Raw genomic sequence first — 26,979 nt, 5'->3', positions numbered from 1 at the left:
TGTCTCTCAATATACAAGAACTCATGGGGGGAACCTATTGAAGTTGATGAGCAGTAGATTCAAGACAGATGAAAGGAAGTTCTTGGTATAATGTGCATTTAACTTGTGGAACTCACGATGATGATGATGATGATGATGATGACGACGACGACAATAACAACATTCTATTTATATACTGTCCTTCAGGACGACTTAACACCCACTCAGAGCAGTTTACAAAGTATGTTATTATTATCCCCACAACAAACACCCTGTGAAGTGGGTGGGGCTGAGAGAGCTCTGAGAGAGCTGTGACTGACCCAAGGTCTCCCAGCTGGCTTCAAGCGGAGGAGTGGGGCATCAAACCCGGTTCTCCAGATTAGAATCCCGCGCACTTAACCACTACACCAAACCATTGCCAGGGGATATAGTCTTATTGGCTACCATCATCTATTTCTTTAAAAGGAGATTATTCAGAGTATGGAAGAGAGATCCATCAGCAGCTGTTAATCAGGATGACTAAATTGAACTTCCATGTTCAAAGGCAGTATATCTCTGAATGTCGTATTGGAATAAAGGCCTCCCAAATGAAATGGGATTACTTTAAAGTACACCTAATATAAATTCTGCACTGCTGGAACGGACAGCTCCACAATAAGGATTAATTCATGGGCTATAAGAGCTGGACTCTATAGGATGAATCAACATGGTAGAGTCCGTTCGGACTTGACAGCAGATGGGAGAAAATCACATTTCAGTGCTCTCCCCACGATTAAAAATCCTTAGCTTTGGAAAGGTAGGAAGTGATGACACGCCAGCCAGGGTTGTGAACCTCACTGCCACAACTGCCTCACTGCTTCTCTGCCGCTGCCACAAAAAGGCCCAGAACACACACATCGGACTGTTAAGGAAAGTCCCTTCCAAGGAAGGTCATTGACCATTACCCACCTTCTCATTATGATGGGCTTCTGAATGTCAGTTGCTGGAGGAAAATAATAAGGGAAAGCTTTGGTCTCTGTGCCCCTACTTATGGGTTTCTAGGGGCCACCAAATTCTGGACAAGCTGACCCTGCCGCATTTTTCTTAACATGTTCCCCATGTATGGGAACGGGAGAAGTCAACGATGTTCCAAGGAAAACGCTTCTTCTGAATCCACCCCTCGTGCCTGTCGGTTTTATGAACTTGGACAGTTCGGAGGCGAATGAATCCCAATTGATTTGGACAGAGATGAACGATTACATTTCCTCATCCTCGTTCCAATCAAGCTAGTGGGATCGCTGCCCATCCCAGGCGAACGTCAGTCATCTCCAATGAAGCTAATGGTGCCCGTTGCGTTCCTTTTAATGAACACTGGCGAAGCTGACTCTTCGTGAAGTTTTGGATGCTGTTTTATTGAGAAGGAAGGGCTGGGGGAAAGGTTTGAAATTTCAACAAGCCATTAGCAAAACAAACCGTGCCTTTGATTTCCTTCCTCCCGGACACAGCCCCCCAAAAGCAATTAATCAAAATAAATCCATTCGTATGTAGGTTCCTGTAATGAAACCATTAGCTAAGGGCAGAGGATTGAAATGTCTTAATTACTGACAGGAGAAAAGGAAAGTAGATTCTCTCTCGCTCTCGCTCTCGCTCTCGCTCTCGCTCGCTCTGCATTCACTGGCTGGGAAGGCATTGGAGAAATTTTACAAGTTCAAATGGAACGTTTTTTTAATATTCTTTCAAAACATAAGAAGAGCCCTGCAGGATCATACCAGTTGCCCACCTAGTCCAACATCCTGTCTCACACAGTGGCCAACTCATTACTCTGGAGGGCCAGCAACACGGCATAGAGGCCGAAGCCTTCCCCTGATGTTGCCTTCAAAGGTTTATTGCCTCTGGATTTGGAGGTTCTCTTTAGTCCCCCTGGCTAGTAGCCAGTGATGGACTTCTCCATGAATCTGTCTAATCCCCTTTTAAAGCGGTCTGTGCCTGTGGCCATCGCTATAAATCCTCTGGTGGTGAATCTCACAATTTAATCACTTTTTGAGTAAAGAAGTATTTCTTTTTGTCTGTCCCGAATCTACCTCCCATCAGCTTCACTGGACGCCCTCGAGTTCTAGTATTATGGAAAAGGAAGGAAAAGAACTCTCTCTGTCTGCCCTCTCTACCCTGTGCATAATTTTATGAGCCTCCCCCTTGATTGTGATTGTTGTGGGGATAATAATAACAAAATAATAATAACAAAAATAATAATAAAAATAATAATAACAAAAATAATAACAAAAAATAACAACAATAATAATAACATTCGATTTAAATACTGCCCTTCAGGACCATTTAACACCCACTCAGAGCAGTTTACAAAGTATGTCGTTATTATCCTCACAACCAGGGCTTTTTTTCAGCAGTAACATGGTGTAATGGAGTTCTGGAACGCTTGAAAATGGTCACATGGCCAGTGGCCCCACCCCCAATCTCCAGACAGAGGGGAGTTTAGATTGCCCTCTGCGCAGAGGGCAATCTAAACTCCCCTCAGTCTGGAGATCAAGGGTCGGGGCCACTGGCCATGTGACCATTTTCGCCAAGGGCGATTTAAACTTTAAAAAACTCCCCCCTTGTTCCAGCTGACCCAAAGTGACGTCATTGTGCGGTCCTGAGTTCCACCACTGAGTTCCACCACTTTTTTCCCAGAAAAAAACCCTGCTGAAAACAAAACACTCTGTCAGGTGGGTGTGGCTGAGAGAGCTCCTAGAAGCTGTGACTGACCTAAGGTCATACTTTGTAAACCACTTTATTGAGTGGTTATTGAGTTGTCCTGAAAGGCAGTGTATAGATCTAATGTTGTTGTTCTTATATTGTCTCTTCTCTAGACTGAAAAGTCACAGACTCTTCAGCCCTTCCTTCTAGGAAAGGTGATCCAATCCTCTAATCTATTTTTTCCAGCTCTTCAGTGTCCTTTTGGAGATATGGTGAGACCAGAACTGCACACGGTATTCCGAATAAGGCCACTCCATAGATCTGTATGGGGCATTATAATATTGGTTGTTTTATTTTCAGTCCTTTTTCCTAATAATCCTAGCACAGAGTCTGCCTTTTTCAATGAGGGGTGGGGAGTTTAAGGTCCCGATTAAGGCTCCGTCCACAACTCTGAGCACATTTGGACTCCCCGATTCCAGGCTGCTTGGTATGGGAGAAAACAGTGAGAGCCTTCACCCTGCCGTGTAGTCCCCTCCCAAAAGCAATCCCATGAGCTGACCTTCATTCCAGGTAGATTAGCACGCCAGGGTCGATCCCCTTACCAGCAATTAGCTGTGTTATTCCTCCTCGCTTGTCAGAGGCTCGCTCCTCCATTTTCCCCCTCACTGGGTTGACATTTTCATTGAGCTATCCACTACGACCCCAAGGTCTCCTTCCCTCTCAGTCTCAGCAAGTTCAGACCCCATTAGCCTGTACTTGACATTGGGATTTTTTGTTCCAGTGTGCATCATTTTCCCTTACTTACCTTGGACTTCATTTGTCACATTGTTGCCCGCTTACCCAGTTTGTGGAGATCCTCCTGGAGCTTTTCCCAGTCAGCCTCGTTTTTCGCCATCCTGAATAGTTTTGTGCAATCTGCAAACTTGGCCACTGCATTGCTCCCCGTCAGTTCCAGATCACTTGTGAACAAATTAAATAGCATTGGTCCCGATACGGATCCTTGGGAAACCAGAGCGCTGCTGGAACGATGTGTGCTCACCACCCGTTGAGAGTTTTGGAGTTCCTTTGCCGAGGCTACCAGTGCTGTTCACTGTGAGACACTCTTGTAAGGACTTGTTGCAAAGTCTTATAGCTTAGTAAATCCATCAAGGCTACCCGAGGAGACAAATTGGGGGCTGTCAGCTCCCTGATGAATGTTCCTTAGCTTGCCAGTTGCCGAACCAAGCCTCCCCCACCCACCTGTCTTATGACAAATGAAAATCTCAGTCAGAGGAGAAGCGAGGAGATGCAAAGTACAGAACTGCATGATGGACAGGCACACGAGCGGGAGAAGGGGCAGCAGCGGAGCTTAATTATCAGCTAGAGAGACGTCCACACAGTCAGCACTGGCCGGATGTGCCCCATTTTTATCTGGGCTCATACTGCATGAATTGTCCTTCATTGATTTTCCAGTTCATTTTCAGGTCCACTTTAGAAGGAAATTTTTGACCATTAATGACTGGAGAGCCAGATTCTTAGGTCTCCTTGTCCTACCTGGATCTCAAGGATCTTGTTGTGTTGGAGACTGGAGATCCTTCTTGTTCTTCTGTTCTCTTGGAGATTTGTGAGTGTGTTATGTGCCGTCAAGTCATTTCCAACTTATGGCGAGACACCTCCAAAATGTCCTTTCATTAACAGACTTGCTCAGATCTTGCAAACTGGAGGACGTGGCTTCCTTTATTGAGTCAAGCCATCTCTTTTGGGGTCTTCCTCTTTTCCTACTGCCTTCCACCTTTCCTAGCATTATTGTCTTCTCCAGTGAGTCTTGTCTTCTCAGGCACGATGTGACCAAAGTAAGATAGCCTCAGTTTTGTCATTTTAGCTTCTAGGGAGATTTACTCAGTGGGATTGTGGGATTTTATGTCAGGAACTTGACTGTGGAGTGCTCTCCCCATGGAATGGCTGGCACTTACCCTCATCATTTTTAGGAAGGCGGTAATTTTTTTTCTGTTTAGAGAATTTAGCTTTATGTGATCACCAGCGTGGTACCCCCCAGTACTATGGTACCCACCGGAGTGTTGTCTTCTCAGAAGCAAAGAGCTGGTCCTTGCTTTCTTCTACCTCACTGAAGCAAGAGGAAAGCAGAAGAGCTCAGGAGGAGACATCACCTGTTTCTCTGCCTAGAATGCCTTACATCCTATCCATTGCTTTAAGTATGCGCTCCTAGGTATTACCTGTCACTTTAAGTATGACCCTACTGGGTAGTTCTATGTTGTCTAATGTCAGTCCTACAATTGCTTATGCTCTGCTTCACCATTTCTACAACTCTATATTGGTTTTTGCTAATGTTGTGTCTTTTTCAGGACTTTTTTTCTGGGAAAAGAGGTGGCGGAACTCAAGACTGCACAATGATGTCACTTTGGGTCAGCTGGAACAACGGGGGAGTTTTTTAAAGTTTAAATTGCCCTCGGTGAAAATGGTCACATGGCCGGTGGCCCCGCCCCCTGATCTCCAGACAGAGAGGCATTTAGATTGCTGAGCAGCGCAGAGGGCAATCTAAACTCCCCTCTGTCTGGAGATCAGGGGGCGGGGCCACCGGCCATGTGACCATTTTTAAGAGGTGCCAGAACTCAGTTCCACCGCATTCTCATTGAAAAAAAGCCCTAGACTTTTAAAACTTGCATTTATTTACTCTATGGCATTGTTTATTGACATGTCCTTCATATGGACGGTGCTTATCTCACACTATGTAATCCACCTTGATGAACTATGAGTGACATAAATAAATTAAATAAATAAAAATAGAACACCTGCATAGAAACAGCTGCCTCGTCGTGGGATGATACAGGGCATGGAATTTCCCAGTGTTTTGTGCTTAGCCCCAGGCCATTTTGTGCACCCACTACCTTTTTAAAGGCCTAAAAGTACCCACAGGGTCAACAAGGTTCCTGGATTAGCCTATGAGGCAGCTTAAGGGGCAGATTCAATACTCTCATGTGCAGTGGGTATTGACTGCAGTCGCCCACTCACAGGCTTTTTTGCAGCCACCACTTCATGGAACATTGACCCTCATCAAGCTAGAAAGACGTCGTCATTCCTTTAGAAGTGGCAATGCCTTAGAACTCTTGGGAGGAACTTTTATGCAGTCATAGAAGGAGCTGTAACTGTGATTTTAAAAGAAAGCGGGGTCTTTTGTGTTACTGTGCTGAAATTAAAAGGGGAGGTTTGTTCTAAAGTGTAGATTTTTTACCTCCCTTGGGGCTCAGAGATCTGGAAGAAAGACAGGCTTATAAATATTTTAAAGAACTAAATTTCGTTGCAAGGTAGTTTTAGAAACTGCTGCTGTGTGTTTTTATTTGACTTTTGGAGTTTTTAAATGTGAGATACAATTTGTTAATAGTTTTAAATGTATTTTGATTGCCTGATTTATCATGTTTTTAGGTGATCATAAACGGTTTTAGGGGAATTGGGCTGAAAAGTCGGGTAAATTTGGTTTCATAAATAGAATATACGAATCATTTCTGTAAACGTCACACCCTCTAAGTGTGTATGTGTTTGCAGGGGTGGGGAGGTAAACATACAAGTTTCTGAAAGAATTAAGAGGACGTGTCTGAACTGAGACCACTATTGCAGTAGCATTGATTTACTGGCTTGATTTACATTACACTTTTTCACCAGTCTCTCCAAAGCAACTCAGACCATTGATTAATATACTGAACTTGAAAGCAACAAGTGGATGTAATTGCCTGAGTTCTCAGAAGTGGAAAAGCTCCAGTATAGGCTTGCTGTCCATCTCTAGGGCTTCTCTAAAAGGATGCCATCATCTGTCTGTCTGTCTGTCTGTCTGTCTGTCTGTCTGTCTGTCTCTCTCATTTCCCTTTTGTTTTGATCCCCTTACAGGATACGGAGATCCTAAACACAGCAATACTCACGGGGAAGACTGTAGCAGTCCCTATCAAGGTGGTTTCCATCGAAGAGAACAGTGCCGTGACGGACATTTCTGAATCGGTGGAATGCAAGTCCTCTGCTGAGGATGTCATCAAGGTAAATCTGAAGGTCCTCCACTGATGCCGCACTCAGACTGTGGCTGAGAAATGAGCCAGATTCTTAATAGAAAATATGAATCCCCATCGGCCTGGGTACCTTTTGGCTTGTTCCACCCCATTCTGCTATGATTGTTCATTGCCTTCCCTTGTGCTTATATGCCCTCTCCTTTTTTACTGATCCTGGGCAGTGTCATGCAGCAATAAAAATTGAGTTTATTTTATTTATACACACACACACACAAATACATATATATGTATATTATGATATACCAAAATGGAAGGCTATGGGTGTGTTCAGCACCCCCCAGTTATTCCACCCCCATATAGATCTATTGCTCTAGTCCAAAATAGATGAGCTGAATTTTGCACACATCCATTTAAAACGCATCTCTTATTTACCTGTGTTTATTCGTGTTGCCTTTCCAAAATGATCCACAAGGGGGCTTGTGTCAGTGAGAACATAAAAACATAGCTGCAAAGTTTAAACACACACAAAAACACAGTTAAACACATGAAAAAACAGCCCTAGTCAGAATAGTACTGTGAACAAAAATAACCACAGGCTTGTGAATAAAACATTGAAGCAAAAATAAAACGTTAGGGTTTTTTTCTTTAAAAAATACCTATTCATTTGCAAAGGCTCCGTGATCTCACAACTAAAATTCAGCATGATGAACCAAAGTTCTAAAGCAAGTGCCTCCACTGAAAAGCCCCTGCCATTCAATCCATCCATCCATCCATCCATCCATCCATCAATGTATTCAGTCAAAGACCAGCACAAATCTAAAGTTTGCCCAAAATATCCGTTCATGCCTCCACTGAAAAGGCCCTGCCGTTCAATGCATCCATCCATCCATCGATCAATGTATTTGGTCAAAGACCAGCACAAATCTAAAATTCGCCCCAAATACCCATTCATGTCCATGCATTAGAGGCATTCAGAGCAGAGCCTCCAGCACTGACCTGAGTGATCAGGCCGGTCTAAGCACAAGACTTCTTACTCTCCAGTACATGATCAATTTAGGACATGGACCTCAGACCAAATGGGTTCTGTGAATGGTCCCAAATGGATCTGTCTTGGGCCCCCTAGAATCCACCCCCAGCCCTGCCGTTGCCTTAGGCTGCAAAGAAGATCCTTCCTTCAGCATCCTTCATTGTGCTCTGATGGCCCCAGGGGACTCTCAAAAAGCTGACGACAATGAGCAGAGCATTCTGGGTAGCTGGGATGCTACCGAACCCCATGAATCTCCCTCTGGAGATCCGGGGAATTAATCTTCTTCCTTCAGATTGTTTTCAGTGCAGACCTTGTGGCAGATCAAAGCTGGATCCACGGCCTGCCACTCCTTTCCTATACAAACTTTCTGACACAAAAACCTGCTGACCACCCGTATAAAATATTTAGTCAGTAAATAAGTTCAGGGCTCTTCCGCCAGTCATGAAAGCCATGCAGTTCAGCATGTAAGTTATGCTCTTCCTTGATCTGCCGATGGCTCCGCTCTATGTTGATTTGCGGATGGTACTTCTGTTGACAGCTCTACAGTTCCTGGCTTCTAGATTTACGCCCATCTTCATGAGCTATAAAAATGGTCGGCCTCCAAATCACGGTTCTGGCCTTTCCAAAGTGGGCCAAAATGTATTTACAGTGGCACTAAAGTCTGAGTAACAGCCAAAACCTGCTTGCTAAGCTGGGATTCTTCAATATGATCACTCAGCTTCTATTAATAACTGCTGCCCCCATCTGTGACAGCAGGCATCTGTTCATGTCACTGGAGTCCAAGAATGGCTCTAGCTGCTTTTATGGATGTCTCTGGAGCAGCAACTTTGCAACCATGGTCTGGAGAACCCTGGGGTTCCTTGGAAGCTCATCATAATGAGAAGATTGGTAATGGTCAGCGACCTTCCTTGGAAGGGAGTTTCCTCAACAGTCTGTTGTGTGTATGTGTTCTAGGCCTTGTTGTCAGTTTATGGCCGGCATTTCATCACTTCCTAGATTTCCATAGTTAAGGATTTTTTAATCGTGGGGGAAGCATTGAAATGTGATTTTATCCCATCTGCTATCAAGCCCCAAAGAACTCTACCATGTTTATGCTTCCTATATTGTTCAACTCTTATAGCTCACGAATTAAACCTTATTGTGGAGCTGTCCATTCCAGCAGTGCTGAATTTGTATTCGGTGTGCTTTAAAGTAATACCATTTCATTTGGGAGGCCTTTATTCCAATACGAAAGGCTTCTATGCTTGCTGTGAATGTTCAGCTGTGAGGGGAAAGTTCCTGACACATGCTCAGAGATGCTCTTCCAGTATATGGACCAGGGTGAACATGGGCATACAAACAATGTTATAGAACTCTGAAAAATCTGGGCTCAAATCAAGTCATGTACCCAAGGTGTCAATAACTAAAGCTCTCCTACCCCTTCATTAAAATCTTCATCAAAATCTGGAGGACCCCTTAATATTACAGGGGATACACAGCATTGGAAAACAGCACGGGAAGTTCTCCCACCATCCAGAACAAATTACCCTGCCCTGAATTAGATACTCTATTGGTAGTCAAATGACTTCTATTTACTTGTGTGTCTATTCAAATTAAAGTGAATGAAGGTGTGCTCTACCATGTAACTGGAAAGCATCTACCTTTGACAAAAAAGAAAGCTGACAGAGGAGAATTTCCTAAGTAGATCAGCAGGTAACGGCTGCACTGTAAATTTGAGGAGGCCCTCCCCTTCCCTTAGCTAGAGCTGATTTACAAGGAAGCAAACTCCACATCTGGAGAGTCAGCCTAAAACAAAAGGAGCTCTGGAAAAAAAAAACCCACACTGAAATATTTTGTAAAATATATGTGCTCAGCTTTTTCTCCTGTGCAGCAATCTTGTGATGAATGGCTGATCATTTTGAGGGGCTTAATGGTATTGGGTTGTGGGAAGCTGCTCAGGTGCAAATCCTTTGATATCTTCAGTTTGCATTATAAAACTGATTTGCTTCCTATATTAATCAATTAAAGTTAATGGGGAAGGCAAATAGAGTCGACGAGGGGAATTTCAATCAGACTGAGAGTTAGGGTTTGCTAATTTGAGCGGGGGCTGTTTTGACTCTGGGGTGTAACTATAATGGCAAATGAAACACAGACTATTAAAGATCATCTGTTCTAACAATGAATGGTAGCTTTTGTTGATTACCTTGTAAAGTGACTAAATGGAGCATCCATGTTCAGAGGCAATGGACTTTTGAAGGCCAAATGTGGAGGGAAAACAATAGTAGGCAGACATTGCCTTTCTGCCTTGCTTGTGGACTTCCCAGTTCTTTGCCATTGCAGGATACACAGTGCTAGATTAATGTGGACTTCTGGCCTGACCCAGCAGAGCTGCTCTTACCCTGCTGGGTAAGCCAGTTTGGTGTAGTGGTTAAGAGCGCGGGACTCTAATCTGGAGAGCCAGGTTTGATTCCCCACTCCTCCACTTGAAGCCAGCTGGGTGACCTTGGGCTAGTCACCGCTCTCTGGAGCTCTCTCAGCCCCACCCACCTCACAGGGTGTTTTGTTGTGGGGATAATAATGGCATACTTTATAAACCACTCTGAGTGGGCATTAGGTTGTCCTGAAGGGCGGTATATAAATCGAATGTTGTTGTTGTTGTTGTTGTTGTTGTTGTTGTTGTTGTTGTTGTTGTTGTTGTTGTTGTTGTTGTTACACCTTTAGATTTTCTTACAGCTCTTTTCAGGAACTGAAAAACTTTACCTTCAGTCAAGTTTTCTTAACATGCAGCTGGATTTGAATGAAATGCCAGACTGAATGGCAAACAACCAAGAATACCCACTATATTTATTAAGTCCCCATTTATTATTATTGAGCACTTCGCATATGGCAACCCATCCAACAAGTTTGTAAGACAGGCTAGAAGGCTTTCTTTCTTTATTTGAAACTCTTGCCAAATTGACTCCCCAAAGAAGCTTCTAGTGTTCACATTAAAACAAGTAATTCAGCAAACAACTAAAAATCATTAAAATAATAAAAATAATTAAAGCATTAAAATGTTCAATGGCAATATCAGAACAGCCATTAAAATGGTCAAACAAGAGCTGTGGCAGAGCATCTGCATTACAAGCAGAAGGTATCAGACTCAATCACTAAAGGATATCAAATAGCAGGTGTTAGGGAAAGACCTTTCTCTACTTAAGATCTTGGAGATCAGCTGCCAGTCAGAGAAGACGATACTGAGCTAGATGAAAGGCAGTTTAACATATTTATATAGATACAGAGAGAGGCTTTGCATGCGAAAGCTCCCAGATTTACTCTTTAGCACCTCCAGTTATAGGGTCTCAGGTTGCAGGTGTTATGGAAAGTCCTTTCTGCACCTGAGATCTTGGCGTGCTGCTGCCAGTTACAGCAGATACCACTGAGGTAAATGGACCAGTTTAGTCCAAGGCAAAAGAAATGGCCACAGAAACTTAATAAATGTGATGCCAGGAGAACTGGTGTGGGGAAGGAGTTAAAGAACTGCAACACTGCAAGAGAGAAGAACCTGTCTCTAGCCTCTTACTTCAGAAGGTGGGGCATACAGAGCTGTAGGCAATCCGTACATTATCTTAGTGCAATGGCAAGCGCAGACAAGAGCAGGCCATCCTCTCTGATCATCACGGCTGTTTGTTACACGCATAATGCCAAAGGGAATAAAGAATAATGACCATTTAGTGAATTTATGGCAGAGGTGAGGTTTGAACCAGGAGTGTCCCAGGTTTTTTTCTTTCGTTCGTTCGTTCGTTCGTTCGTTTGTTCGTTCGTTCGTTCGTTGTCCCACTTTTCAGTCCAATGGGGATCCTAAGGGGTTTGCAACAAAAAATATACTTTGAAACAAGTGTATGTACCACAATATAATTAAACAATCAGAAACCAAAAGTAGACCAAATATCCCAGCTGTCCAACAGGTGAATCCATCAAAACGGGAGCCCTTGGGCTCACTTCCAAGGGCCCCTACCTCTTTGCCCAGGCTTTAAAAATCTGCAGGAGAGAAAGTGCAATAAACTCTTTGCTTAGCTGTTTCAAGAGTGGGGCTATCTTCAATTCCCGCCCCCCATGGACTCCAGAGGCTGAATCAGGCATGCCAAGACCTTCAGTAGGTCAGCTACTGCTCCTCCTGCCTCTCGTCTTTGTTACTACTGCGGTGCTATTTCTGGAAAAGACACACTATTGCAAAGGGCTATGGCCTTTTCAATCATTCCTGGTCCATTTTCACTTCTTCCCCATTCTCCAGTCCTTCCACTCGAGTCCTTTAAGACCAGAAGTTTGATAGGATTTTAAACTGCCCATTATGTTTTTACTGCCAGCTTTGGGAGAAAAATAAAAATAAGCGACAGGCCAAGAAGGAGCAGATTTCTGATAATCCCGACAGAAGGAAGGAAAGAGGGAAGGCTGTAAAGCACAAATGGTGGGGTTGATTTAGGGCGCAAAAGTTTACATGGACGGAATAAAATTTTACATTGTACCCACCAAGTGTAGATCACTAACTTTTAGACAGTACTGGGCACTGTAGGAGAGGGAGGGAGGATGCACAGAAGCCAGCCTGTCTCTTTTATTCGCAAATAGAGAGAAAGCAACACTGTTGCGGGTACCCCGTGCATGTGTCACTCACCACATGGGGTGGGAAAGTGGGCACGAGTGTCCTGGCTGTGCCTCCCCCCTCCACGCAATTGCTGGGTAGTCTGAACAGGGCAAATGCACGGAGGAAGTGCTTGCACATTCACCCTCTCCACGGGACCGAAAATGTTCCAAAAGCAGCATTGCCGATCATGGACAGGGGGCACATGTGCAAGCACTACCTTCACATGTTTGCCCCATGCAAACCACTCCATGAATATGTGAGAGAGACATCTGCACAGGGCAACTGTGTTGTAGTGTTTGGAAATATTAGCTGTGCAATTCTAAAATTCAGTAGGCTTAATGGATGTAATTCTGCTTGGGGGAGACATCCTTTGGCTGTGAAGCTGGCTTATATCCTACCTTTCTACCTACTAGGTACCTAAAGCAGCTTACCTCCTTCCCATGTCCTTTTTCAGAGCCAACCCACACAAAACACCAGACACATGTTCTTCACATGTTGGGTCCCACAAGGTTCTCTGGGTAGTGTAGTCTTACAAAGAACAGTCACTCGATGAGATTCTCCAATGGGTAGAAGAGCAATGGGTGGGATTCTCTCTCTATCTCGTGCAAAAACCCTCAGCTCGGGTTTCCCTCCATGAGCTTGGGGGGGGAGGGGGTAACAGGAGGCAGGATATCCAGGGCAGCTTTTTGCAAGAGAGAGAAGGAGAGAGAGAATCCCCCACACACAGCACTCTTCTCCCCAATGGAGAATCACATCACAGATTCTCTCTCTCTTGCAAAAAGCCTCCTGTTACGTCCCCCCACCCCCTGAGCTCCCAGAGGAAAACCTGAGTCAAGGCTTTTTGCAAGAGACAGGTTCCCCAGCAGAGAGCCACATTGAGTGGCCATTCTTTGTAAGACTACACTACCCAGGGAACCTTGCGGGACCTATCACACTCCCAGGTGTCTCGTGTAGTTTCCCTCTCAGTCTTACATACCTTACAAGGAGAGGGAAACTGTGCATGGAATGCTGAATTCCTTGAAGGGAGACCAAGCTAAAATATAGTGATGGAATTTGGGGACTAGACCGTATTATGCTGGAGAGAGTCAATAATCGGAGAGTCTTTGGCCTTTTCTTTGTAGTTTTTCAGAAGTATTTGGTGGACCATCATAGGAAACAGGAGGTTGGATTAGATGGGCTCCTTAAGTTCCGAGCTCTAAGGCTGAAAAACTGGCCATTTTATCCTGCATAGAATACCTCCAGTTTAGAGGGAGTAGTATTAACTGGCATCTAAAGGTACCCGAAGACCAAAACTTGTCCCACTTCAAGTGTGGCCCGAGTTTAGGCTCTTTCCGGCTGCTTGTGCCAGTTGCCTTGATACAGTGTGATTTATCACAGAATAAAGCAGTTTGACAGTATAGCCAAGAAGTCTTTCTTCCAAGAGGCACCAGGGAAAAAAAAAGAAATAAAGACCAAGGAAAGCATCTCAAACATTTTTGCTTAGATCTGTTATTTTCCTTGTCGCTTTGTTTTTTTTTTTCTCTCTTCCCTCGCCATTCTTCTTGAAAAGTGAGAAGAAGTAACAGGGTAAAGTCACTGCAACGCAACTTTAATAACCAAAAAAAGTGCTGAGAAAGCATCGGTACGAGCTCCTTAAAATGCAAGCACGGTGTGCTCGTTCATTCCGCTGCACAGAGAGGAAAATTTGCATAAAGATGATTGCTAAGCAGCAGCGAACGGTCTGCTCCTCTTGCTTCTTTGGACAGGAAAGAAAAAAGAAATTAGAAAGTCCCCTCCCCATCACATTTATTTGAGCTGAAAAACCCCATGAGAAAGGAAGAGGAGGGGGAAATCTCTTATTGCTTCCAATTACACACACTCAACTTCAACTTCTCAGCAGCTACAAGCCAGTAGGTCATGATCCATCTCCCACATTGTTCGGCGTCCAATAGCACCTTTAAGGCTACACTTCGCAGGGAACCTTGCAGGACCGATCACACGCCCAGGTGTCTTGTGTAGTTTCCCTCTCAGTCTTACATACCTTACAAGGAGAGGGGAAATATGCGTGGAATGCTGTGGCTCTCGAAAGCATAAGCATAAGCTTTCGAGGGCCACAGCTCTCTTCGTCAGATGCATCCGCGTTCTCGAAAGCTTATGCTACAATAAAGTTGGTTAGTCTTAAAGGTGCTACTGGACTCTTTACCATTTTGCTCCTACAGACTAACACGGCTAACTCCTCTGGATCTATTCTTATGAGTGTGATTTCTGCAATCGTGCTTTTCAGTCGGAACAATCTGCCCCAGGAGATCTCACAAACTCCCAGATCCAATAGTCATATATCTCAGGAATCAGAGCTGGCTTATTGGTGGAGCACTTCCTTTGCATGCAGAAGGTCCCTGCAACTCCCAACTAAGAAGGCCTTGAACTGCATGCCTGGGAAAGCTCTCTGCCTAAAACCATGGCTGGCACTCATCTATTAGAATAGACAACCAGCTTACTTACTGAAGCGATATTGCTCAGTAGCAGCATACCTGATTCACATACAGAAGGTCCCAGATTCAGTCACAGCTATCTCCAGGTCAAAGATCTCAGATAGCGATAGGGAAACAGTTCTGTGCCTGAGGCCCTGGAGATCTGCTGCCAATCAGAGTAGACTAGGGTTGCCAGCCTCCAGGTGGAGACTGGAGATCTCCTGGAATGATCTCCAGGCCACAGAGGTCAGTTCACCTGGAGAAAAGGGCTGCTTTGGAGGGTGGACTCTATGGCATTATACCATGCTGAGGTCCCTTCCCAAACCCTGCACTCTCCAGGCTTCACTCCCAAAATCTCCAGGTATTTTCCCACCTGGAGCTGGCAACCCTAGAGTAGACAATACTGAACTAGATGAGCCAATGACCTGAATTTGTGTAAAGCAGCTTTGCATATTCTGGTCCATGGATGGATTGATCAGTCGCTGTGAAATGGTTGTTTTATTTTGTTTAGTGGGTTTACTACATTCCAGATACGCCTGGTGGCGGAGAGTGCCTTCATGTCACAGCTGACTTGTAACCCCTGGCATGGTTTTCATGGCAAGAGACTAGCAGAGGTGGTTTGCCATTGCTTGCCTCTGCAGCCCTGGTCTTCTTTGGAGGCCTCCCATCCAATTACTAACCCAGGCCGACCCTGCTTAGCTTCTGAGATCTGATGAGATCAGGCTCACCTGCACTACCCAGGCCATGGCCCAGATAGACCTAGAACCTTTTAAATTGGAGATGGAGTTTACAAAACAGTATCCTGGCTCCTGATTCAACTTGGCTGTGAATGTCCAAATCAGGAGCTGGGGGGGGGGGGCTCAGATGTCCCAGAGGCAAGGCATCCATAACATAAACAACCATCTCTATGAAAAAGGAAATCACAAGTTGTTTCCAACACCTCTACTGTCCCCTGCTCTATATGCTGTCCTCCCGTGCAAAAAAGATGGCCTCTTTTGGTGAGGGATGATTCTTGCTCTACAGTAAAGGACCACCTTTAGCTGAGTAGAGTCGTAGGATGCAATGTCATGAATCCTGGCACATTTACGTAGTTGCTTAGACACCATCTTCTCTCCTTGCCCACCCCCCCAGTTCTTATGTATTTGCTTCATTTATACACTAGCTTTCTCCCCAGTGCAGACCCAAAGTTGCTCACTTCATTCGCCTCTCTTCCATTTTGTCCTCACAACAACCCTGTGAGGTAGGTTAGGCTGAGAGTATGTGACTGGCCCAAGGTCACCTAGCAAGCTTCCATGGTAGAGTGGAGATTCGAACCTGGGCCTCCCAGATCCTAGTCCCTCACCCCAACCACTACACCACACTGGCTCTCACATTACTTGTGAATATACCCCTAGACACTTTGGAGTGAGTCTCTGAGGTCAACTTGTATGGTTGCACAGAACAGGATAAGCAATAGCCTAAGCCTGTCGTTTTAATATTATCAGTAAAAGTCACTTGTCTGCGATGTGCTGAACTTTCCTGTTTTGGGACGGTCAACAATGGCATTGCAAGAGAAAGCGGAGGTTGGATGATCGCCCAGAAACATTTACAAATTGCAGATGTGCCGCTGAGCTCCAGTCTTGCGCCACCTTGGCCCGCACATTTGTACTCTTTCTGACACAGCGTTTGGCTCTGGATAATGTTAAATCATATATCTGGGTTTATTACAGCTGGGTCAAACTGAAGGTGAACAATTTTATCGCTAGTATTTTTCTCTGCAAAGCCATGAGAATTGCTGCCTTGCACCCAACAGTGTCCCAGTCAGCAGCTACGTTTGCAAGAGGGTCCTTCAAACTGGAGGGGGGAGCATGAGCAAGAGGGGCCCATTTCTTCATGTCGGCTGCCAGGAAGTCTCGTTGCCACCGCCGGTCCTTCCTCCATGTGCCCCTTTTGTTTCTCTGCCCAGGACGCCAGGAGGGAGGGCAGGATTTATTCGGGGCCTCCACTTCCCAAATTCCAACTCTAATATCATCTGGTTTAGGGACGTGATACAGCGGTTAAGGTAACGAGCTGGGAAATTGCCAATGGAAATCTCAGCTCCACTCACATTCAGCCTTTGCTGGGATAATAACACTGGCCTTCCTTTCCCGGATCACAATGGTAATTTATGTGATATGCTTTAAACATCTGGCGTATTGTGTAAATGCAAAGTATTTATGTATTAGAGGACTAAAGATACGTACCGGCACACAGACAGGTGCTGGTGTTTGACACAGGATAGGAACTCCCCTGAAGTTCCAAAGCAAAGCACGCAGTCAGTAGGTGGCATACCTGCAATTGGGCTATAACATTTTACACAGCAGGGAACACATGGCTGGCTGCACGTATCCTTCGAGGATCTCCATCAACAGGTGTTGGGAAAGCCCGTTCCCTGCCTAAGAACCCTAGAGACCTGTTATCAATCAGGGTAGACAATACTGCTAGCTGGATCAATGGTCTGACTCTCTTGTAAGGCAGCGTCGACATGCTCCTATAAAAGAAAATCATCAGCCCATATGAAAGATCATTATCACTGCAGCTATGTGGCACAGAACTGGGGCTATGCGGGAATGCCCGGCGCTCTGATTGTAGCACTCTAATCACTACACCACGCTACCATTTGCTCCCATGCCCTTCAAATAAAGGCAACAGACATGAAATATGGTTTAACTAAGGTTTATTAAAACTGCTAATAAACTCACTGCAATATTGCAGGGTCCCTAAGAGGCTGCCAGATCAAGTTTGCCTGCATAGGGTACCCCAGCCTGGCAAAACTCAACTCTGTCATGCCTTCCTTCTATTTGCCTGCACCAAACATGTGCAGAGAGATGCTGCCCATTAACCCTATCATGCCTGAAGGTTTATCCTGTCCGAGCCCCCCTGGCCCCCAAGTGTGGTTTGGGTACCTTCCCTATTCTTAGGATCAGGGGTCATTTCGTAGAAAACGAGCTGGAGGAACTCATTAGCATAACTCATTAGCATATGTCACGCCCCTTGCCATCACCGGAAGTGTGTCATTGGCATAACTGATTTGCATATGCCACACCCCCTGACATCACCTATCCTGGCTATTTTGGACCCAACCCTGGCCATTCAGGGTAGAAATTGGGCCCAAAATGGCAAAAAGGGGCTGAAAATGGCCGAAAAGGGGCCAAAAATGGTCAGGATCAAGCCGCTGCTGAGTGGGAGAGTGATCCAACACCCATCAGAGGCCTGATCTGGGCCGTTCCAGCCCCAATCCAGGCTGAAACAGGCCCAAAATGGCCGAGAGTCAGGTGGGCAGGGCCACCTGACATGTGACCTCTTTGGGGAACTGCCGGGACTACGTTCCTGCACGTTCCCCCTCAAAATGAGCCCTGCTTAGGATACTTGCTGATCTGAAACAGCAACGAATATTATCCTTCACTAATCCTGACAACCCTAATAGGGCCAAACCAAAGACCAGACCTTTTTATGCTACCCTCATCCGAAACAGATATCCTTTAACACCGCTTCCTCCTTTCAAACTTCTATGAAAGCCAATTTTCTCAGATGACCAATTCTACGATGCTTCTATGGAACATGTAACGCCTACAACCGCCTGGCTATAAATTGGCATTCAGGCAGGAAAGTAAGTCTTTTTTGTTGCTAATGGTTCTCATTAAAGAAGATGAAATCATTTTTAGAGATGGCGGGATACTGGGGAGGGGGGAAACATAATGGGAATTGAAGTTGTCTGTTGGGCTTGCTGTTAATTTCTGCAGCGATGCCGTCGGTCTTTAGGAACGCCAAAACTCTCCTTCCTCGCTGGCCACTTTACGCATGATTAACATGTTGCAAGATTTCCCCCGACATTTATGACACCTTTAGGAATCGCTATGACAACGACTTTATCACACAGAGCCACTTCATCCTATCTGTATCCTTCTTAATGATTTATATCTTCTGTAGGGTTTTTTTTCGGTTAAAAAAAATTCCATCCCACTTGTACTTGGTTAGGTAATAAATGAGAAAACTCAATGGTCTGTAAATTACAACATTGATTAAAGGAGTGATTACTGATATAACTCTTAAATTGACTATGCTAATGCCGTGCTTGTATTTCAGGACAGTATTTACATGCTGATGATAAATCCACTGCAGCGTTCACAAGGGTGGGGAAGGATTTTAAAAAATAGCTAAACCAGCTTTGACCAAAATGTAAATTCTTATAAATAGATAATGGGCTATTATGAAAGGAATTATTTTTACTTGCCTTCCATTTTCCGTCCCAAACTGTCCTGAGAATTTATCATCTCTGAACGCTAATGAAGGAAGTGAAAAAAGAGTATGTCAATTCTGAATCGTTGCGCAGGCTGGGAGAAGCAATGAAGCTCAGGTGCGCGCGTGATTCACATTCCCATTTTTGTGTGCATCTTCAAAGGTGGAATCAGTACACCTTTGTAACAATTCATTGTGCAATACTCACGCCTGTTTGAAAGACACATGGGCCGAATTTAACTTAGCCAGTTTGGTGTAGTGGTTAAGAGCGCGGGACTCTAATCTGGAGAGCCGGGTTTGATTCCCCGCTCCTCCACTTGAAGCCAGCTGGGTGACCTTGGGCTAGTCACAGTTCTCTCAGAGCTCTCTCAGCCCCACCCACCTCACAGCATGTTTTGTGGTGGGGATAATAATGACATACCTTGCAAACCGCTCTGAGTGGGCATTAAGTTGTCCTGAAAAGCAGTATGTAAATCAAATGTTGTTGTTGTTGTTATGGAGGATGGATTTCAGAATGCTTCACAGGAAGAGGTGAGAGGGGATCCCTTGAAATGAAAGGGATGGTGGCAGCGTTGGGTCTGCAAATCAGATGAAGAGCAGCTCCGATGGGCTAGCATCTGGGCCACCAGTCAATTGAAGTCTCTTTTCAAGGAAAGACCAAAGCTTCAATCAATTAGCAATGGCTGTAATAAGCAGAATTGTTTGAACACCCACTAGTTCAGCTCATGTCCAGCTTGCTACACACAAAGAGGGAACTGATCCTTCACTGAGCTGTTTCGATGCATCAAAAACAAATTCATTTGTGTTCTTATGTCTGATTAGACAGCTTTCTGGCAGGATTTGACTTCTATCTTGCTACTGTCTCTCCCCACCCCCACCCCCAGTCTGTCATCACCTCCATTTGTCGAAAGGCACACAGTTAAAACGAATGGTTTAAAATTTTTGAGCTGAGAGACTTATTCTTAAATGTCTCCATGACCCTTTGGTGTCTGTCTGCCATGACTCTAGCTAATCTAGCAATCACTTCTCAAATTATGTTGTTTTTCAGTTTCTTTTATCTTTAAAACATGGTACTTGAATCCAACCCCTCCTTTTCTCACAGAGAGAACTAGGCATTCTGCCCTGAGCTCCTTGGAAACAAGAGTGGGATAAAAATGTAACAGCTACCTATTTAAGGCCCTGACCAGGATAGCCTAGGTGAGCCTGATCTCATCAGATCTCAGAAGCTAAGCAGGGTTGGCCTTGTTAGTAATTGGATGGGAGACCTCCAACGAAGACCAGGGTTGCAGAGGCAGGCAATGGCAAACCACCTCTGCTAGTCTCTTACCATGGAAACCCCACCAGGGGTTGCCATAAGTAACAATAGTAATAAATAATAATAACTATGCTTATATACCCCACCCAGAGCAGTGAACAAATTAGTATTATTATCCCCAAATACAGCTGAGGAGCTGAGAGGAGTGGCTTTCCCAAGGCCACCTACTGAGCTCATGGCAGTAGTGGGATTTGAACCAGTAGAGTGCTGATTCGCAGCCGAACCACTTAACCACTGTGCTACAGCAGCTCAAGTCAGCTACGGTTAGTAATTGGATGAGAGACCTCCAAGGAAGAGCAGGGCTATGACTTGAGGGCATTTCCCACCACCACCTTTTTAAGGGTCATTGTGGTCTCTGCTGTGATTTCTACCTCTTCCTTCTTCTCTTCCAGGTTTCTGACCGATGTGACTATGTTTTCGTCAATGGCAAAGAAGTGAAAGGCAAAGTGAATGCTATGGTGAACTTCACCTACCAGTACTTGAGTGCTCCTCTGCAGGTCACGGTGTGGGTGCCACGTCTCCCTCTGCAAATTGAGGTGTCCGACACTGAGCTGAGCCAAATAAAGGGCTGGAGGGTTCCCATTGTTTCCAACAAGAGGTGAGCTCTGGATGCTTAGCATATCGGGCATCCTTCCAGCCAGTCTACATCATGAGTGCATGGAAACCTATCCTTGTGGCCAGTCTTCCCTACTCTACCTCCTCCCAATTTCTTGGGAAAATTAGCCACAGGAGATAGAACTGTAGCTCAGTGGGCAAAGCAACTGCTTTGCATCTGCTTTGCATGCAGAAGTCCTGAGGTTCAATCCCCGGCATCTCCAGTTGAAAGACAACGTAGTAGGTGATGTGAATCCCAGAGAGCTGCTGCCGATCTGTGCAGACAATACGGGCGTAGATACTGATTCAGTAAAAGGCAGCTTCATGAGTATTGCTTTGTTGTGCGTTTTTAAATACTTAAGGAGTTTTATTGGTTTTTAAAGGTACATGTATTATATATTATTGTACAAATTGTAATCCACCCTGAGCCTACTGATGCGGGGAGGGCGGAATATAAATTGAATTAAACGAACGAAGGAACAAACAAAGGAACGAACAACTGAACAAACGGACGGACGGACGGACGGACGGACGGACGGACGGACGGACGGACGAACGAACGAATGAATGAATGAATGAATGAATGAATGAATGATGCGGGCAAGGCTTTTCTGGAAAGCTGCTGCTAATGAGGGTAGGCAAGGCTAAGCTAGACACAGCAACGTTCAGGCTTAATATAAGGTGGAGGAACAAGGCCAGGCAATGGCACAATTTCTGCTCTTCTCCCCAGGAGATAGGGTTGCCAGGTCCAGGTTAGGAAATTCCTGGAGATTTGGGGGGTGGAGCCTGGAGAGGGTGGGGTTTGGGGAGGGGAGGGACCTCAGTGGCCATAGAGTTCACCCTTCATGGCAACCATTTTCTCCAGGGGAACTGACCTCTGTTGCCTGGAGATCAGTTGTAATTCCAGGAAATCTCCAGCTACTAGGCTGGCAGCCCTACTAGGAGATGAGGAAAGATTGACCACGTGTGCTTGATTGAAACTCTTCCCATTTCTCTTGCCTGTGGGGTAGAAGCCTTCGAAAACCAGAACAGGCATAACAGGTCCAGCATCAGTACATAGCCAAATAGGTCCATTACTTTTAGTAGGACCTGCTGCCTCCCTATCCATCCATCTCCTCTGATGCCTTCACTCACACCCGTCCACTGCCTGCTTGGGAGTCCTTTGTTAATCTTTCCCTGTTTCCAATCCCAGTGGCAAAAGGGAGGTGAAGAAGAGTGCTTTCTCTAGCAATGGGATGGCTTTGCCTTCTCTCCCATGTCCTGTTCAAAGTTATCTATTGGACAAGGTAGTAGCTGACCATACATGGATGGATGGATGGATGATGGCTATAGATGGATTGATGGGTGGATGATGGCTATGGATCGATAGATGGATGGGTGATAGCTATGACGACATGCAGACGTGTATCTTGGCCTCTTCGCCCAATAATGGAGTTTACGCATCTCCATGTTTGTAGGAGGACAACTCAAAGCATTCGTATGCAGGAGGCTCTAGAATACATCTACTGGGCATCTGTGTTGTTGGGAATAAATGTCAGTGTATGTACTGTTCCATAGGCAAACCAGGGACAGCGACGATGAGGATGACGACGAGCGGAAAGGGCGAGGCTGTGCCCTCCAGTACCAGCATGCCATGGTGCGCGTTTTCACCCAGTTTGTAGCTGAGGACGCCAGTCCCTGGGGCCAGCTGACCTATTTGTTGGGCTCCGATTGGCAGTTTGACATTACCGATCTGGTGGCTGACTTTATGAAACTCGAGGAGCCTCATGTTGCCCAATTACAGGGAGGGAAGATTCTGATTGGACAGGAAATTGGCATGACAATGGTCCAGGTCAGTCCAGAAGTTACCTGTTGTTTGAGCCTGTATCACGCGTAAGCCAGAACCGAGGAAGCTGAGGAGGGTGGAACTGTGTTCTGTCTTGGAATAAGAAGTCTGCCTCTGTTGCAATTTTCAATGAAGTAACAAGGCAACACCACGTACCTTCTTTTGTGAAGCATGAGGAAGGAATTCTAGTTTAAAACTAACTCTGGCCACTCGGGAATGCAGAAATTTGGCTTAACCTGAGTTACTCCACTACCACCACCACCATCCCCAAACCAGAATTCTAAATCAGGGTTAAATCCAGACACAGGCTGCAATCCTAAAAACAATTTCCTGGAAGTAAGCCTCATTGGATTGAAATGGGATTTACTTCTGAGCAGACCATCTTAGGTTGCTTCCTTAGCATCCTGGCTTGTTGGGGTGGAGGGAGCCATATTTGGTTAATCGTGACACCTACATTCCTGCATCCTGAGTCATCCTAGTTGGATTCACTTGTCATATCATAAGAGCGTCAGAGCAGCTCTGATGGATCAGATAAGTGGCCCATCTATTCCCCTGTCCAGTTTCACACAGAGGCCAGCCAGATGCCTACAGAAGGATTACAAGAAAGATCATACAGCCAAAGTCTCACACTGTTATTGCTCCCAAACACCTGGCATTCAAAGGGTTACTAAACAAGGGATATTTAATATGGGAGTTCAACATGGGAGAGCCAGTTTGGTGTAGTGGTTAAGAGCACAGAACTCTAATCTGGAGAACCGAGTTTGATTCCCCGCTCCTCCGCTTGAAGCCAGCTGAGTGACCTTAAGAGCGGCATGACTCTAATCTGTCAGTTACTTAAGAGCAGCCGGACTCTAATCTGGAGAGCAAGGTTTGATTCCCCACTCCCCCGCTTGAAGCCAGCTGGGTGACTTTAAGAGTGGCACGACTCTAATCTGTCAGTTACTTAAGAGCAGCCGGACTCTAATCTGGAGAGCAAGGTTTGATTCCACATTTCTCCGCTTGAAGCCAGCTGGGTGACCTTAAGAGTGGCACGACTCTAATCTGTCAGTTACTTAAGAGCGGCAGGTCCCTAATCTGGAGAACCAGGTTTGATTCCCCACTCCCCCACTTGAAGCCAGCTGGGTGACTTTAAGAGTGGCATGACTCTAATCTGTCAGTTACTTAAGAGCGGCAGGACCCTAATCTGGAGAACCAGGTTTGATTCCCCACTCCCCCGCTTGAAGCCAGCTAGGCGACCTTAAGAGTGGCACGACTCTAATCTGTCAGTTACTTAAGAGCGGCAGGACTCTAATCTGGAGAACCAGGTTTGATTCCCCACTCCCCCGCTTGAAGCCAGCTGGGTGACCTTAAGAGTGGCAGGACTCTAATCTGTCAGTTGCTTAAGAGCGGCAGGACTCAAATCTGGAGAGAAAAGGTTTGATTCCCCATTTCTCCATTTGAAGACAGCTAGGTGACCTTGGGTCAGTCACAGTTTCTAGGAGCTCCCTCAGCCAGGTCTGAAACGTTTTTAAAGACAGAGCCAGGTGAGACCGCTTGGAGAGAGGAACTTTGCAATTCCATCCAGAGCGCGGGGTGGGATGGGGAAGAGACTAAAGGCTTGCACCCACAGTGGTTAAGTGGTTCAGCTGCAAATCAGCACTCTACTGGTTCGAATCCCGCTACTGCCATGAGCTCAGTAGGTGGCCTTGGATAAGCCACCCCTCTCAGCCCCAACTCTCCAGCTGTATTGTAGGGAGAATCATAACTCTAACTTGTTCACCACTCTGGGTGGGGCACTAATCTGTCTAGAAGAGCGGTATATAATCGCAGTTGTTGTTATTATAAACTACGCTAGAAAAATGCTTCTAACCCAATTTTGTTTGTCTTTTCAACCACAGTAGTACAGCAGCTAAGGAGTTAAGGGCACCAGCCAAAAGCGTCTTTTTTTTTCCCCACCCCTCCCTCCCAACTCTTTGTTTTACAAAAAAAAAAACATCATCACAGCGATCCCACGTGGCCCTTTTAAAACTACAGTTCCCAGGTAAAATTGCATCACCTGACCCTTAAAGAACACGTGCCAGGCATCACTTGTAGTTTCGCTCAGAGAGAAGTTCCTTCTATCGTTTTCTCCACTTCATGGATAATAGTGGTGGTACTCCCAGATACACACGGCCTGGCACCATCGGAGAAAGGGTGTATGGGAGGGCTCACAGGCAGAAGGAGGATACGCAGGCAGATGGGTGGGTCGGAAGTGTAATACCAGTGGGAACGGGGTTGGTGGTGGGCGGAGCAGGAGGTCCTTGGGTACTCTGTTCAAAACCCAGAACCATATACTGCATGCAAATACAACAGATCCTTAGGGGGAAGGTAACATTAGCTTTTGAGCCCCTTTCTAACCAGATCCTCTTGTGGCTTCCTCCAAAGGTCCTCTCACCGCTATCTGACTCCATCTTGGCAGAGAAGACCGTGACTGTGTTGGATGACAAAGTGACCATCATGGATATGGGGGTGCAGCTGGTTGCAGGATTGTCGCTCTTTCTTCAGCCCAGCACGGCAAGTAACCGGGCGATCGTGGCTACTGCTGTTGCCCAGGACCTTCTCCACACCCCCAGACAGGTAATTGGCAGACACTTACTTTGTTCTATTCCCTCTGGCAGGTCTCCAGACCATTAATTGTGGCTAGGGGTATGCCCTAAGTGTGTAGAAAAGCCGCAGGATTATGATTATGATTATGATTATGATTATGATTATGATTATGATTATGATTATGATTATGATTATTATTATTATTATTATTATTATTATTATTATTATTATTATTATTATTATTATTATTATTATTATTATTATTAGAAACACAATCAACAATAAGCAGAGGTCACATGTTATTATTGACTGGCCTTACTAAGCTGATACAGGTTTCCGCCGGAGACCTAAGTATCAACCAGATATCAGCGTAATACGCACACTGTTCCAAGTAGCACCGTCTTTTGCAGTTCTGTAGGTGTTATGTCAGAAAGCTGCAGTTTCTCCATATGAATTGCAAAGTTTTTCGAGATGGTTCCAAGTGCCCCGATGGCAATGGGGACTACTGTTGCATTCTTCTTCCATGGTCGGGTGGTTTCTATTGCCAGATCTCTATATTTAATCGTTTTTTCTTGTTTTTTTATTCCGACTCTGGCATCCCCAGGAATTGCAGTTGTCGTTGTTGTTGTTAAGCAGCTTTCTAATCCACATGATGAGAGATGCTTGAAAATCCATACGTGCCAACTATCTTTACCAGGGAGTCTTTATTTTTTGGATCCTCTCCTAGCCAAATCTGTGTCCCTGTTTTTGGAGAGATGTAGGAGATCAAACTGGTAGTTGCACACACACGTTCATTAGACTTTGTTCCTGTCTGCTGGATTTGTAGGAGTGAAATATCTAAATGGAGGAGAAGGGATTCTGGGGAGCAATAATTCTTCATATTTGTTTAGTCCTTTCAGTATTCAAAGCACTTCCTATGCGTTGCCACAACAATCTGGAACAACAGTCCTGTAAGTTAGGCTGGTTGCAGAGGGTTGCAGAGACTGAGAGGGAGTGGCTTTGCTTAAGGCCACCACCGGAGATGAGATTTGAACTGGCATCCTTGCAGATCACCCCACAGCCACTAGGCTATACCAACTCCCTATTCATAAAATGCAGTTTCTGTGTCACTCCCCTGACCGCCTATTGACACAGGGATGTGGCAGGTCCAATCATGCACTCAGACAATGCACATAGAAGAAGATCTGGTATGAGCATGCTAGCTCTGCCCCCACCTACACATATGTACACTCCACCCTCACAGTCGGGTGCTGCTTTTGGAACATTCCTGATCCCAGGGAGAGAGAGAGTTCCCAGTCCTGAGCCAGCAAATGCCAGGAGATTTGGGAGGGAGTGCCGGGGGGGGGGGGAGTTTCAGGAAGATGTGATGTCACCTCCAGGTGATGTTCTAGGAATTTCCCCTGTGTGTATGGTAAGTAGCATGGAGAAATTCCTAGAGAATCACCATCAATGCTATTTCCGCGCATCCCTTTGCTCCCTCTCCTTATATGACTGAGGGCAGGGCTAGGGTATCGTTGCTGCCAGTGGGCTAATAGCAAATCTAGGGGGGAAGCACGGGGCTTTTTTTCAGCAGGAACGTGGTGGAACGGAGTTCTGGCACCTCTTGAAAATGGTCACATGGCTGGTGGCCCCGCCCCTGATCTCCAGACAGTGGCGAGTTTAGATCGCCCTCTGCGCACAGCGCAGAGGGCGATCTAAACTC

At 45.5% G+C, this 26,979-nt stretch overlaps 1 protein-coding gene across 1 annotated transcript in view; it reads left to right on the top strand.

The window, feature by feature from the left end:
* Positions 1 to 26,979, top strand: part of LOC129341007 (transmembrane protein 132C-like) — a 189,531-nt gene that overhangs the window by 150,797 nt on the left and 11,755 nt on the right. Inside the window, exons 5-8 of the mRNA XM_054995873.1 lie at positions 6,532 to 6,675; positions 20,686 to 20,891; positions 22,445 to 22,718; positions 25,116 to 25,307. Coding sequence (XP_054851848.1) covers positions 6,532 to 6,675; positions 20,686 to 20,891; positions 22,445 to 22,718; positions 25,116 to 25,307 — 816 coding nt within the window. The remainder of the gene's footprint in view (positions 1 to 6,531; positions 6,676 to 20,685; positions 20,892 to 22,444; positions 22,719 to 25,115; positions 25,308 to 26,979) is intronic.

Source organism: Eublepharis macularius, chromosome 13, assembly GCF_028583425.1.
Source record: "Eublepharis macularius isolate TG4126 chromosome 13, MPM_Emac_v1.0, whole genome shotgun sequence".
NCBI classification, from domain to species: Eukaryota; Metazoa; Chordata; class Lepidosauria; order Squamata; family Eublepharidae; genus Eublepharis; species Eublepharis macularius.
This window is presented reverse-complemented; position numbering and strand designations above follow the sequence as displayed.